The 13,943-nt window shown below is 40.8% G+C and overlaps 1 protein-coding gene across 2 annotated transcripts in view; it reads left to right on the plus strand.

Annotated features, from left to right (window-relative positions):
• The first annotated feature begins 1,310 nt into the window (after positions 1-1,310).
• LOC121444270 (uracil phosphoribosyltransferase homolog) overlaps positions 1,311-13,943 on the plus strand; it is a 36,232-nt gene continuing 23,599 nt past the window's right edge. The window contains exons 1-2 of one of the 2 annotated variants that reach the window (XM_041646100.1): positions 1,311-1,324; positions 1,425-1,846. In XM_041646100.1, the coding sequence (XP_041502034.1) occupies positions 1,461-1,846 (386 nt within the window). In that variant the 5' untranslated portion in view covers positions 1,311-1,324; positions 1,425-1,460. The other variant, XM_041646099.1, reaches the window with a different exon arrangement.

Genomic DNA, 13,943 nt, shown 5'->3' on the forward strand with positions numbered 1-13,943 from the left:
TGAGACACACAAAGAGGAAAACATGACTAATAACAACACCGGAGCAAGAAATGAGTGAATAAAATATAAAACAGACAACTAGGTCAAGGTTCATTTTCTGCCAAAGGCCTGGAGAGTCCCATTATCTGTCACTCATATTTCTGTAAATTTGTGTGTGTGGGGGGGGGTATACTGTGGTATAGGTAATGAAAATAGAAAGGCTATCACAGCTGGGGAACAGAGGTTTTAGTAAAAGGCAGGGGGAGAGAATAATACATGACATGAAAGTGAAGAATGAACTACTGGGGGTTGAAGAGGAGAAATAGGGGATGAAGGAGAGGTGGGGGGGAGAAAGGTCAACCAAAATAAAGCATTATGAAAACGATATAATGAAACCTATCGCATTGAAACAAGCAAACAAACAAATAAGCAAAACAGATCTTTGAGTTACTTGTTAAAACTAAAGATTCTTTGGTCCTATTTCATGATTACTGGGTTAGAATCTCAATGGTAAGCTATGAGACGTTGCTTACATTATGAATTTTGAGACTAGGGCTTGCTGTGTAACCCAGGCTGGCTTCGAACTCTTGGGCCTTTTGTGTCAGCTTCCACAGTGCTGGGATTACAGATGTGTGCCTTTCTGTCCGGTCAAAACTTAGCATTTTAACGAGCTCGACAATTGTTCTGATACACACAGATGTTCGAAAATTACTATCCTAGACATTTGTGTTCTTCTCTTTTGTGAGTACCTATGCATTTTTGAAAGGCACCTTTCCAAGTATTGTTTGGAAGAACAAAGTGACAGTGTATCGAAAATGACAACAAATTTCCATGGCAACATGTGCAGTGTAGGGCCCAACCAATACTAGTAAGAAAAACTTTGCTGATCAAGCACACTTATGAAACTGCAGCTTCTAGAACTGTCTAGAAAGGCCATACTTTTCAGTGGCCTACTAGTTCTTCCTCCTTCCGTAACACGAATAAACTATTAATTAGCTTGAAGACGCAACTGACTCAAGTACAATTTCTTTGCCAAGTCAGAAAGTCTGAAAGCATGGGCCTAACATGTATAACGCACCCGTATTTTCTCTTGGCTGTACCAAAGGTCTGACTGCAGGAAGTCCTAGGGATTTTCCGGGGACTCAGCAACCAAGAATTTCTGGCTTAGCCGGGTTTGCCAGGCTACGTGTGAGAATCTGTCTAGCAGGAGAGACTCAAAAGAGTTAACAAACCAGCGCGCTGCAGACTGACAGAGAGACAGGCCAATAAGGTGTCTAAGCCGGCAGTACGTCTGGTGTGGGCGGGTGTGGGACAAAGTGTGCAAAAGGACCGCGGAGGCCTAGGGGTGAGAGGGCAGCCAGGGTTAGAGATTGCTGGAGGCGGGGGCCCGGAGGAAGCACGTGTCCGCATCCTTTTCTTTCTGCTCTTTATCTCTTTATCCTTAGGGTTGATAGCTGCGGGGACAGCCCGGGGCCCAGTGTATGGCCACGGAGTTACAGCGTCCGGACTCCATGCCCTGTCACAACCGGCAAGTAAACTCTACTTCTACCCCAAGTCCCGAGCATCTGGGAACAGACGACCCTATCCTGGATCATGCTGAAGAAAATAACGCTGCCATGGCTAAGCTGACTCTCCTCCCTGGGCACGCCCATTCCAGCGTGCTCTGGGAGCGGGACTCTCAGGCCTGCTGTGGCATTAATCTTCACTCTGAGAACCACAGTGACAGTAGTGACAGTGGCAACTACGACGCACCTGTCGGTGACTCCCTCCTAGGGGACTGTGAACTGTCCCGACAGATCGGGGCACAGCTTAAGCTGCTGCCTATGAATGATCAGATCCGGGAGCTGCAGACTATCATCCGGGACAAGTAAGCCCTGAGCGGAAGGGGAAAAGGGAGTGGAGGGGCTACAGGGTGAAAGTAAAAAGCCTGTGTTTGAATTTGGCAAACTGGCCTTTGAGGATTAGAGCCAGGCCTCTTTGGAGTGTGAGTAGGAGAGTCAGCTAGACACATTCAATAGCCCTCTTTTAGTTCTTGTGGCTAACGTTGCTTTGTGTAGAAATGAAACCTTTTAGACAGCTTTCAGCGTCTTCCGGCCTCTTTGTCTCTCTTAAGCAGAACCAATCCTCAACTATGCCTGGCAGGTACACACCCCTATGCCATCTGCTCAGTTCCTGACCACGTGGTAAATGTATAACCCAGAAATGGTAACTGCTTGTGGTTATTATCTCCTAACAGCCCAGGCTCACAGAAATAAAGCAATTGCAAGGGAAATGATACTGTACTTCTCTGGCCCTCTGACTCATAGTTTGTGACTGCAATGTGCCATTTTGTTTACTGTTTGGGAGTACAGGTTTACTGGTCTCCAGAAAGTTGAACATTCCATTCTTATCAAGATTGCTTACTGAAAACTTACAGGCCTCAGTTAACTGCAAAGGCTGCCTAAGAACATGTTGGACCCTCCTAATCTCACAAATAAGTGTAGCAAGAAGTTCAAGAAGTTTGGAATATGAGGCTTATCAGATGAAATACAGCTGCCATCCTTCCTTTCCTTCCTTTCATTTTCCTTTTTTTTTCTTTTTTGAGACAGCGTTTCCCTAAGTTGCTGCTCATATTCTGGCCTCAAACACAAGCCAGCCTCCCAAGTGGGTGGAACGACTGGACATGAGACAATGCCTGGCTCTTATTGGCAGCTTTAAATGAGTAGCTACAGCATATAAGACCGCTATTTTTCCAGCGTGCCTTGACAGTTAAAAAAATGCCCTAATGGCCTGGTGGTGGTGGTGCACACCTTCAATCCCAGCACTGGGGAGGCAGAGGCAGGTGGATCTCTGTGAGTTCGAGGCCAGCCTGGTCTACAAGAGCTAGCCAGGTCAGCCCCCAAAGCTACAGAGAAACCCTGTCTCGAAAAACCAAAAAAAAAAAAAAAGAAAAAATGCCCTAACTTAAATCAGATCCTACCAGCCTTACCATGCTCTTGTAGTAGGCTCCCGCGTTTCCTCACTGCACTGTTCCTGACTCTCACATACATGCACCTTTTAAACACAGCAGCCTTGATTTGCTGACAGCCTCTCAACAGCCTTCATTGGATTATCTGAACCTACCAAAGGTGGGAGTGTTTGGCCCCTTTCAATTCTGAGACATCCTTGTTTCTGCTTTCATTTGGAATTCCCTATATCCCCATTTAGGAATGGTCAGATCCTGTTTTTTAAGGCTACACTCATTCTTTCTGGCTCCCTTTCCCTGACCCTTTAAAAAGGAAGACTTGTCTTCTATTTTGAATATTATTACATGTGCATGGATCTTACTTTGCGTATTAGGCTTTATTATGCTTTATGACAGAAATCTTTTTACATTTTTGAATTACAGCCATTCCTTGCCAGGAAGAGATGCTCAATCATTAAAGAGTGTTTCTATCTTTTGTAGAGCTGGAGTTTTACTATATAGCTATTTGATCCTTCTGCTTTAGCTTCCTGGATGCTTGAGTTATGGGAGCGTACTACTATGCCCGGACCTAGCTCATAAAATTTTATTTATGAAACTGTACTATTTGTTTATAAAGAATCAGTGTTGAAAACTGTGGTCATGTGATCTAATGGCATAGAGGTTTTGAAAAAGATAGGGCATAGGCTTGGTAGTTGTTGGAATAACTGAAGTAAAACATCTATGAAATAAAAACAATTTGATGATTCTTTTTTTTTTCTGTAGCTTTAGAGTGTGTCCTGGGGAACTAGTTCTTTTAGACCAGGCTGGCCTTGAACTCACAGAGATCCACCTGCCTCTGTCTCCCGAGTGCTGGGGTTAAAGGCGTGTGCCACCACCGCCCAGGAATTTTATGATTCTTAGAGTTAACTAATTTTGGTTCTTGGACCCTATTGTATTTATCTGTAGATGAGTTCCAGGGCTCAGGAAATTTTTGGTTATTTTATTTTTCCGTTGTCATGATAGTTTTAAAAATAAAATCTTGAAGAACTGGAATTTAGCTCAGTAGTGGAACTTTCACATTGTAGACACAAGACCTTGGATTTGATTCCAAGCACTGCAAATAAGAACATCTTTATTGCAGTACAATTCATATACAATACAATTTAAGCATTTTAAAGTATATACTTAGTAGTTTTATGTATGTTCATGGTTGTTTATCATCACCTACCACAGTCATGGCCTTACAGGTCAATCCCCTTTCTCTAATATTCCCTCAGTCCCTAAGCAGTAATTAGTTTACTTTATATTTTCTTTGGTTTGCCTATCGTGGACATTTTATCTTTCTTCATGTGTGTGGTATATGTGTGTGTTGCTGTTTGTGTGGGTACAGGTATGCATGCATGACTCATGTGTGTGGAGTGCAGAGAGACGTTGACATCTAGACCCTTCCATAATCACCACACATCTTATTTTTGTGTCAGTTTCTTTTATTTTTTTTAAAAAAGAAAACTATTTCTTTTCATTGCACATACCAATACCAGTTCCCACTCCCTCCTTTCCTCCTATCCCCTCTACCTCCCCCGCCCCACCCTCAATCCACTCCTCAGTGGCACATTCCTTTGGGGAAGGTCCAAGGCCCTCCCTACTATATTTAGGCTGAGTAGGCAGATTGATGAATATCATAAATGTCACCATAGAGCCTTCATCCAGCAACTGCTGGAAACAGCGGCAGAGACCCGCAGTGGAGCACTGGACTGAGCTCCCAAGTGGAAGGAGTGAGAATATGAGCAAAGGGGTCAAGACATACCTTATTTTTTGAGACAGGGTTTGTTACTGAACCTGGAGCTTGCTAATTCAGCAAGACTAGTTGACCAGCAAGCTCCAAGGATCCTTCCATCTCTGTTTTTCCCGTGTTAGGATTAAAGGTGGGCACCAACCCATCCTTTTACATGGATGCTGTGGGATCTGAATTCAATCCCTTAACGCTGGCAGGCACTTTACTGACTAAGTCATTTCCCTAGTCCTTACATTTATTTAACTAATATAAAAACATAAAAATTTCAATATCAATAGACTATTACATAATGGTTAAATCAGGTTAAATCTGTTTCTTCCTCCAAACACTTATCAACCCTTTATGGTAAAAGATTCCTAAATCTTTTAACCTCACTTTTTGAAATGTGCGGGACATTCTTATTATTGGTAGTCAACCTACTGTGTAACAGTACAGCACGCTTCCTAACTATCTCGAACTCAGTACTCATTGATGAACCTTTCTACCTCCTTCTCTTCCTCCTTTCTCCCCCAGCCTGTGGTGAAATTCATTTCACTGTCAAATTCTTTGAGCTCAAGACTCTATATATGAGTGAGATCGTGGGGTTCTTACTATTTTGTATAGATCAAATAAAAGGAGTCATATATATGATGCTTATGTGGCTAATTTCTTTTAGTGTAATGTTTTCGGGATTCATTCCTTTTTGTGGCTGAATGGTACTGCATTGTATAGATATAATGCAGTTTTTTTATGCATCCAACGGGTAGCGGACATTTGGGTAGCTTTCTGCTCTTCGGTTATGATGAATAAGGCTGCTGTGATGATTTGCTTATATGCCTTGTGCAGGGGTGGGAAGCTTCAGTTTTCATGACATTTCATAAAGGATCAGGATGTAAAGGTTAAAAACCATCAATACAGAGCTTGGAGAGAGTATGACATTCAGCATTTATATATGATAATATCTATATGTCTCGATTATATTTTATTATTTAGAAAAGCTTGGGTTATATAGCAACTTGGGAGTAAGTGGAATCCTTTGTATTTTCCCTTGAGTTTGAAAGAGGAGACAGTAGAATTCTGTAAAGGGATCTTAGGCAAGATGTTTTGGCTTTATCATTTCTAAAATGAAGATGTTGGTACAGTCTCATGGAACTCCTGAGAGGCTAAAACAAGATACTGTCCGTGAGCAGTGTTACAAACTGTGAATCACTGTGTGTATTTACAGCATTTAAATTCTTCAAGTTGGAAATTATGCATGCTTTTTACTGACATAGTAGAAGGGATTTGCTTGTACAGAGAATTCAAATTCTTTATTTGCAAATCAATACCAAAGCTAGCTCTTGTGGCTCTTGCTGCTAATCCCAGCATTCAGGAGGCTGAGTGAAAAATATTGCTGTTGTTGGGGGTTAGTCTGTGGTGATTAGGGAGGAACAAGCCAGCCATAGCTACCTAGCAAGGCCTTCCTCAAAACAAACAAAAATACCGAGAGAGCCTACATAATTTGTATCCAGCTTTGACACAGTACAGAAAGACCTACTGTGATTCTCCCCTAATGAGGTGATGCTTATTCAGGACACAGATTTTGTTTCTGTTAAGAAGCATAATGAGGCATATACTTTTCTCTGTTTTGAGAGGACAGCATGTGTATATATTATGTGTCTGATAATAGAAACCTTTGGAGTACATGTTGTTTCTTTTATTGTTCCTAGTTCTTAGACTCTGTCTAGTAAAGGGATTGCTTTATGAATTGGCTCTGGCTTGGAGAAATGGAGTGATCCAACAGGACTGCAAGTGTTGTATATCTATAAAGCAAGCAAGATTGAGAACATTGTACTGATTTAAAATGACTTTATTTTTTGAAGTGTACAATATTTGAAACGTAATATGTTGGCTGTATTATTGAATTTCAAGGAAATGATTTTCTCTCTTTGAGAGTGCAGTAATCTAAACACCAAATGGAATGGATAATTTACTCAGCTACACATACATGGGTCACCGGCAAACGACGAAAAAGAAATGACTCCTTCATTTTCCTGTGGTTTCTTTTTTTGTTGCTGTTGAAGTGGATTAAACTACACATTCTTCTCTTTCTGAATAATAAACCCAGTAGAATGGGGGTGTAATGTACTTTCTCCCCCGAACACGGTTCATGACCTCATACGAAAGGCAATGAAGTGAATTTTTAAAATCATTCTCCAGGCCACAGTTTTCGGGCGGTGGGGGGCGGGGGGAAGGAGGGAAGAGAGGGAAGGAGTTTGAGAGAGATTTTTGTGTCCTGAAATACTAGAGTAAAGCTGTCTTGTGAACTGTTGAGTCTATTCTGTCTGTATCTTCTTGTCCTAGGAGAGGCTTTGGCATGGCTTCTATAGCCTACTTAGATGGAAGCTGAATAATGATCCTAAGAGTTTGTCAGTCCATAAAATGGCACCAAAGAACTACTACCTTCAGCCTTGTGACTAGTTTTTAGTCGTCCGGAGAGGAGACATTTAACCTCAGGTTGGATGAAAGTCCCGTGCCAGCCTAGCACGAGTGTTGCTTAATGTGATGTGACTCATCTAAGTCATGTAATGTTCTTAAGCAGAGCTGAGCATGAAAACTAATAGTGAAGTTTGTTTTACAAAACAAGTTCCTGGCTCTCATCCTTGGAGGTGCTTTGTGCAATGTTGGGTGGGTCCTATATTTGCAGCATTACAAACACCACAAATGATTATTCTGTCCTCAGATGAAACGTGGTTTTTTTTTGTTGTTGTTGTTTGTTTTTGTACATTTCCCATTTGAATTTTCTAACTGGCTTTAGTGAAATAGGGAGGAAATCCCATCTTTTAGCAGCAGAAATCCCTGATATAATATGTCTCGGGTCTATCCTAGTCCTGTCTCACCAGTGACATTGGACTCTAGCAGGTGAAAATGATACCTCTTGTTTTTCTACCTGTTTCTTGGCATTTATATTGAACTCTGCTTGGAGAGTAAACAATGAATGGAGGTCTCTTTTATGAGCTTACTAAGAAGGTCCTAACAAACTGGCTTTGCTGACTTGCACCTGGGGGGTAGAAGAAGCTATTTTTTTTTTAAAAAAATCCATTGAGTTAGATTTGTTCTAAGTATATTATTAGGGGTTTGTTGTTTGAAGGCGATGGGAGGAGCAAAATCAGTTGCAAGCCATCTGCATGCTACAGCAAGCCTTGGAGCTGTTCTTGATTTTAGTAATCACGTAATGGAGACATAGAACCTAACACTGTGTGAGTGCTCATTACACCGTAGCTTGAAATGAAATGTGTCTTTTTGATTGAGCCTGCCAGAACTGCTTTTATGCTTCACTCTCCTTCCACCTGTTGATTTTACAAACAAACAAAATGTTAAGTCTGAGTACTCACATTCTTCGGAAAGTTTATTAAATTATTCCTGTTCTTATCAGGTAAAACACAGGATGCCCAGTTAAATTTAAGTTCAAGCAAGCAATGAACACCTTTTTTAAAAATATAAGTGTAACATATATTGCATGGGATTTCTGAAGTTCAGATTTAATTGTGGATCCTGTATTTTTATTTGCTGAATGTTCACCCCAGTCTCCCTTCTCCAAATGTCACAAGCGTGTATAATCTTCCAGGAAGAAGAGTGATGTATTTAAACTTTTGAAATGACATCCAGTTCAGTGTTCCTATGATTTGATTTTAGTTAAATTGTTTTGAGTTGTGACTCAGGAGAGTTTGCCTTTAATTGCTTTTGGGAAGCATGCATTTTTTTTCAAAGCGGGGTCTTGTTATGTGGCCCAGGCCTTAAACTTGTTAGGGATGCCAGACTGTCTTTGAACTTTGTGAACTACTGACATCATCCTCCTGAGTGTTGGTATCACAGCTTTCTACCCCCACACCCAGCAAAGGGTGTGTTGCATGTGGTAATCACAGTGGATTACTTTTTACAAGCTATATTATAAAATCATCTGCCTCTTCAGGAAGAAGGTTTTGTTGATTTGCTAATTGTACTTGATTTTGAAATAAGGTCTTGCTGTGTTGCCTGGGCTGGCCTGAAACTCCTGGGTTTAGCTGATTCTCTGTTGTGTGACACTATTCCTGGGTGAACAAACATCTATTTGTCCTAGATAGGGAGCCAGTGACACACTAAAGTAAGAAAACTACCAAAATCCATCTTGGTGAGTAAACCAGCAGTAAGTTTTAATGGGGTTACTTCCAGGAGCAGAAATGACTCAAGGGCAGCTGCATCACCAAAGTCCACCTCAGCAGGGATGACAACTCAGAAAGGCTGGGAACTATACAGCCTGCAGGCAGCTCAATAGGCTGGAGAGTGTCCTTTCCAGGCAGCTCGGCTGGTCTGAGTCTCTTCCAGGCAGCTCAGCTGGTCTGAGGGTGAGTCTTGGCAGTCCTTAGAATTTATATATGCTTGGGGGTGTGAGGACCTAGTTTATCTGGTCAATTTCAGGGACTTTCTGAAGCTATTGAGTTGTTTATTGCTTAGCTTAACCACCTTCCCTGCAGGATGGAATTTTTCATTTCCCTTAATAACATCCTGTTGTTTCACTACCCCTTTCATATCCTGTGGCTTAACAAGCTTGCTTCCAGGATGGAAGGTTTCAATCTCCCGAGGAAACTGCTACAAGACATTCTTCTGCCTTTAAATCTTCCACTAGTTAGGCTTACAGGCATGTGTCACCACACCTGATGTGGTGTGGCTGAGAATGGCCCTCCTAGGTTTATAGTTTTGAATGTTTAGTTCCAAGTTGGTGGACTGTTTAGGAAAGATGAGTAGGTGAGGTCTTGGAAGATGTGTGTCACTGGGGGTAGACTTTGAGGTTTCAAAAGCCCACACCAGGTCCAGTCTCCCTCTCCCTCCATCCCTCCCTCTGTCCTTCCCTCCCTCCCTCCTTCCCTTCCTCTTTATCTCTCCCCATCTGCTGCTTTTGGATTAAAAGAAAGCTCTCAGCTACTGCTTCAGCACTATGCCTACCTGCTTGCCCTCCTGTTCCCAGCCATGTTGGTCATGGACTCACTCTCTGAAATTATAAGCAACTTTCCAGTTCAGTGTTTCTTTTATACATTTACTTACGCATGACATCTCTTCATTGCAATAAAGCAGTAACTAAGACACCTGGCATCTAGTTTTTTTGTTTTGTTTTGTTTGAGATAGGATTTCTTTATGTAATGCAGTCTTACCTCCAACTCACTATGTAATTTAGGATGAACTCAAACTTTTGATCCTTCTGTGTCAGCCTTCTGAGTGCTTGTATTATAGGTATAAACTACCATACCTGGCTCTCTGGAGATTTTAAAGTACTATCTAGACAGTCTTACTTAACAAAAAGGAAAAATGTGCTTTTAGGTACTCCAAGTTAAAATGAGTATTTGGTTTCTGGTATTATTATGCTCAAATCTGCGAAGTCCCCCAAAAGCCAACAAGAAGACTGAGTCCCATATGTAAAAGCAAAGAGCCTTTATTTTATGCAAGTTTGCAAACTCAGTCTCTCTGCATGTCCAGAGTATTGGAATAAGCAGAGAACTCTGAGCTTGGTTAGAGTTGGTTTTTATAGTAGTAAAGGTAGGGGTGAAGGGTTTCTGAGGTTCAGGACCCCTGATTGGCTGACATTTGTCAAGGGGTGTCTTGGTGAGTGTGTGCTGGCAGGTGATTCTATCTACAAGGTTGGAACATTAGGCATTTTCTTTGGATGGTCTGTTCTTGGGTGGTGCTTGGGTAATCTTAGTTTATGGTCCTTCCTGCAACCAGGTATTGCTTCAGGGTAAACTACTGAGACTCAGACCTCCATTAAACTTATCAATGGCTGAGTTCTACTCTGGCAGATGATAATGGTTGGAAATAAAGAACTTCCTTTGGGTGATCTGTTCCTATTTTGCTTATCATGGATGGCTCCTACATATCCCCCTTGTCCCTGGTTTTAAGAATGTATAGCACTACTTAAACTAATAAATCCATTAATTGACAACTTTGGACCTATTTTTCTAGTATAGGTCGTTATCTTGCCCCCCCATGCCAGGGAGTTCCCCCTTGTCTCAGCCTTTCTACCTGTTTTGGGCAGGGAGCATGGGACAACATGTTCCTTTCCACAACTACTTCAAGCTGACATTGGAGCATTGTTATCCAGGTTCAAGCAGGTTGAAAGGCTAGCCAAAGGTAGGGAGGAAATTTAGGCAATGGGGCACTCATCAGACTTCGTTGAAGTGACAGGGAGCGTTCATATCAGCTGGACTGGTCCACATCAGCTTTCATGAAGTCCAGGGCTCACCGCCATTCAGAGCAGGTTGTAGTCAGCAACTGATGCTTAGATAGCATCTGCCAGCCAAGTGGAAGCCTATTAAGATAAGTTTAAACTAGGAACAGAAATTAAAATGTAGAAAAAACAGTTATCTGTAAACAGAAGAAATAGACTCATACCTTTGAGTGCTAGCAAAAACTACAGATTTGGGTTAGAAGCATTTATATTTTTCTGCTGTCCAGAGAACCATGTTTGGTAGCTTTAGAATGAGCTAAAGAGTTGTATGTGGCTTTATGGAAGAGTCTGAAAACCTTTTGCGCTTAAACTGGCATTATAACTGCCCTAGCCATTAATACTATCAGAGATCTCAGAAGGATAAATAAAGTGTATCTGAGTACAGACCAAATAGTTTCCGAATCTGTTAAAATTGACAGGGACCAGAGTCCATATACAGTTAGTCATACTCAGGTCTCCATAGCATTGGAGGCAGAAGTATCCAGAACAGCAGTCTTACTGCCTAAGCCAGGCCCATACGGTGATTTTTTTTTCTTTTTCTGTGGAAGAGGGACATGGAAAAGACTGACCTTATTTTGTCTAGGCAAAAGTGGTGCAATCAATTCTCCAAGATCCTGCTGTTTGTCCACAGTCTGGACCGGGTCCTGGCAGCAGGTATTGCACTGGGGCATCTCACCCAGCGATCAGCGTTGTTGTAATCCTGGTGGAGACATCATGGTGTCTCATAATCTTCTTTGGGAACCTTGGGTTACTGCTAGGTTCTCGGAGTCTCTGTCCAATACAATAAGCTTTTTAATCATTATTTTAAATGCCATATTCTGCAGGTCTCTGAAGTATGAAGGCTGCCTAGGTATATCTGATTAGTCAAACTTTGTTTCTCATTATTTGTTTTAAGTTTGACTTTGAAAACATATACAGGGAACTAAATAATGCTTATTCCTGTAACTAATTATATTAGTACTCTAAAGAGGACTGACTAACTTGTATTTCCTAACAGTCTGCAATAAGTTAGCAGCTTTCACAAGACTAGAACTCCACACTCTGTAATGAGTTTGAATTAAAGCTAATAAAGAAACTGCATTAGTCATTCCGAGGATAAATACAGAACAAGTTTATATCTAGCTATTAATGCTGTCTCCTGCAAAGGCAAGGAAGAGGTCCCAGGGTAAAATGGGAAGGAATCTAAGAGTTAGCATTACCCTAGGGCAAACTGAGACTCAGGTCTACCTTCCTGCTGATCTATAGAACCCATCTTGGCAGGTGTGTGCCAAGTTGCCCTGGACCCTACATTTTTCTCCCTTCACAAGTACCAATGACAGGACTCAATCATGGGTCCTGTCTATCCAGGAGCTCAAGGGGGTGATACTGGAACCTCAATACCATCAGTCAGATAGTATTGACCTGTTCTCAAACAAAAGCCGTCAGTCTGTTGATAAGAAGAAGCAAGATCATTAGGGACCTGCTAAAGCCAAAAGTAAGGTTGGGTTTAATCTATTTGGATCAGATGAACAAGTTTTCATCCAGCTTCTGTATGTTCTGTTCTCTATCACTAACAAGGCCATTGAATCTCTAATTACCCCAGAGTGATTGACATAGAAATATTCTTTCCCCAGAAGAGAAGGTCCAAACCTCTTAGTATCAGTACAAAAATTTATGATTCAGTTTATCCAAATAGATTAAACCCAACAAAGTTAGCAAAGATAAGGAGGCTAAACATACATTTTAAAACCTGAATAGACCTTGAACAAGGAAATATATTTTAAACCATTAGTTAACATTTTAATACTTTTACCTTTTAATATAGTTTTTCATGTTACAGTGATCTTCCCATTACAGAATTTTTCCCGTTGTTATTTTACAACTGTAGTTTTGCCTATGTTGTGAATCTCAACTTAAACATCTGACATGCAAGTGGTCCCAGACTACCCCTGTACAACCTCCAAAAGATTGAGATTCGTAGACTTGGATGTTGTTCCAAGCCCTCTATCAAACTGCTTAGGTCATTGTCGTCTGCATCATAAGAAATTAACATTTTTGTTTCTGGTTAGCTTTTGGTGATTATGGCTCTGACCCTAATTTTTAGCCTTTTATTTTAAGTTTAAATATTAACAATACAAAACACAATATAAAAATTTATAGCACAGATATCTCACAGCCTTATAAATTTATTTAAAATTTTTTTCTAAAAAATTAAAATCTCTTAAATGTCTTCCTGCAATATTAAGAATATCAAAAATGAAGTACTTCTTTGGTCTCACCCTCGATAGCATATACATAGCCTGTCTTTTAGATCTCAGCCTGCTCCATTTCACTGTAGCTGATACTTCTGGTGACTATCACCTGGCACTGGCATTTTTCAAACTATTAAGGTCCATTGTTGCAACTGCACATTCTTTGCGACGCTACTCTTGCCATACATTTGTAATCCTAAACTGTTTTTTATGATTCCTTTATGTCTTTATAACCATTATCATCTGGGTGACTCTTAAATTAACAAAGCCTAGCTGGCAGGGCAAGGTACATTTGAGGATAAAAACATTGAGGTGCAGCTTTTAATAATTTAAATCATACACACACACATACACACATATGTATACACACACACACACACACACACACACACACACACACACACACACATATATATATATATATATATATATATATATATATATATATATATATATATATCCCAATCCAAACTATCTTGGAGATTTGTTAGGCCCACTTCATATGGTCACTGTCACTTAATCAAGATAGCCGTGAAATCATGTGGCATCCATTTTTCTTCTTTTTTTTCTTTCTTTCTTTTTTTTTTTTTTTTCGAGACAAGGTTTCTCTGTAACTTTAAAGCCTGTCCTGGAACTAGCTCTGTAGACCAGGCTGGTCTCTAACTCACAGAGATCCACCTGCCTCTGTCTCCCGAGTGCTGGGATTAAAAGGCGTGCCCCACCATCGCCCGGCTGCATCCATTTTTCTTAACTCTAGTAAAATAGCAATCCAAAATTTAAAATGGAATTATACCTTAT

This window comes from Microtus oregoni, unplaced genomic scaffold, assembly GCF_018167655.1.
Source record: "Microtus oregoni isolate MIOR12 unplaced genomic scaffold, Mior012 000119F_ref0000445, whole genome shotgun sequence".
Taxonomy (NCBI): Eukaryota; Metazoa; Chordata; class Mammalia; order Rodentia; family Cricetidae; genus Microtus; species Microtus oregoni.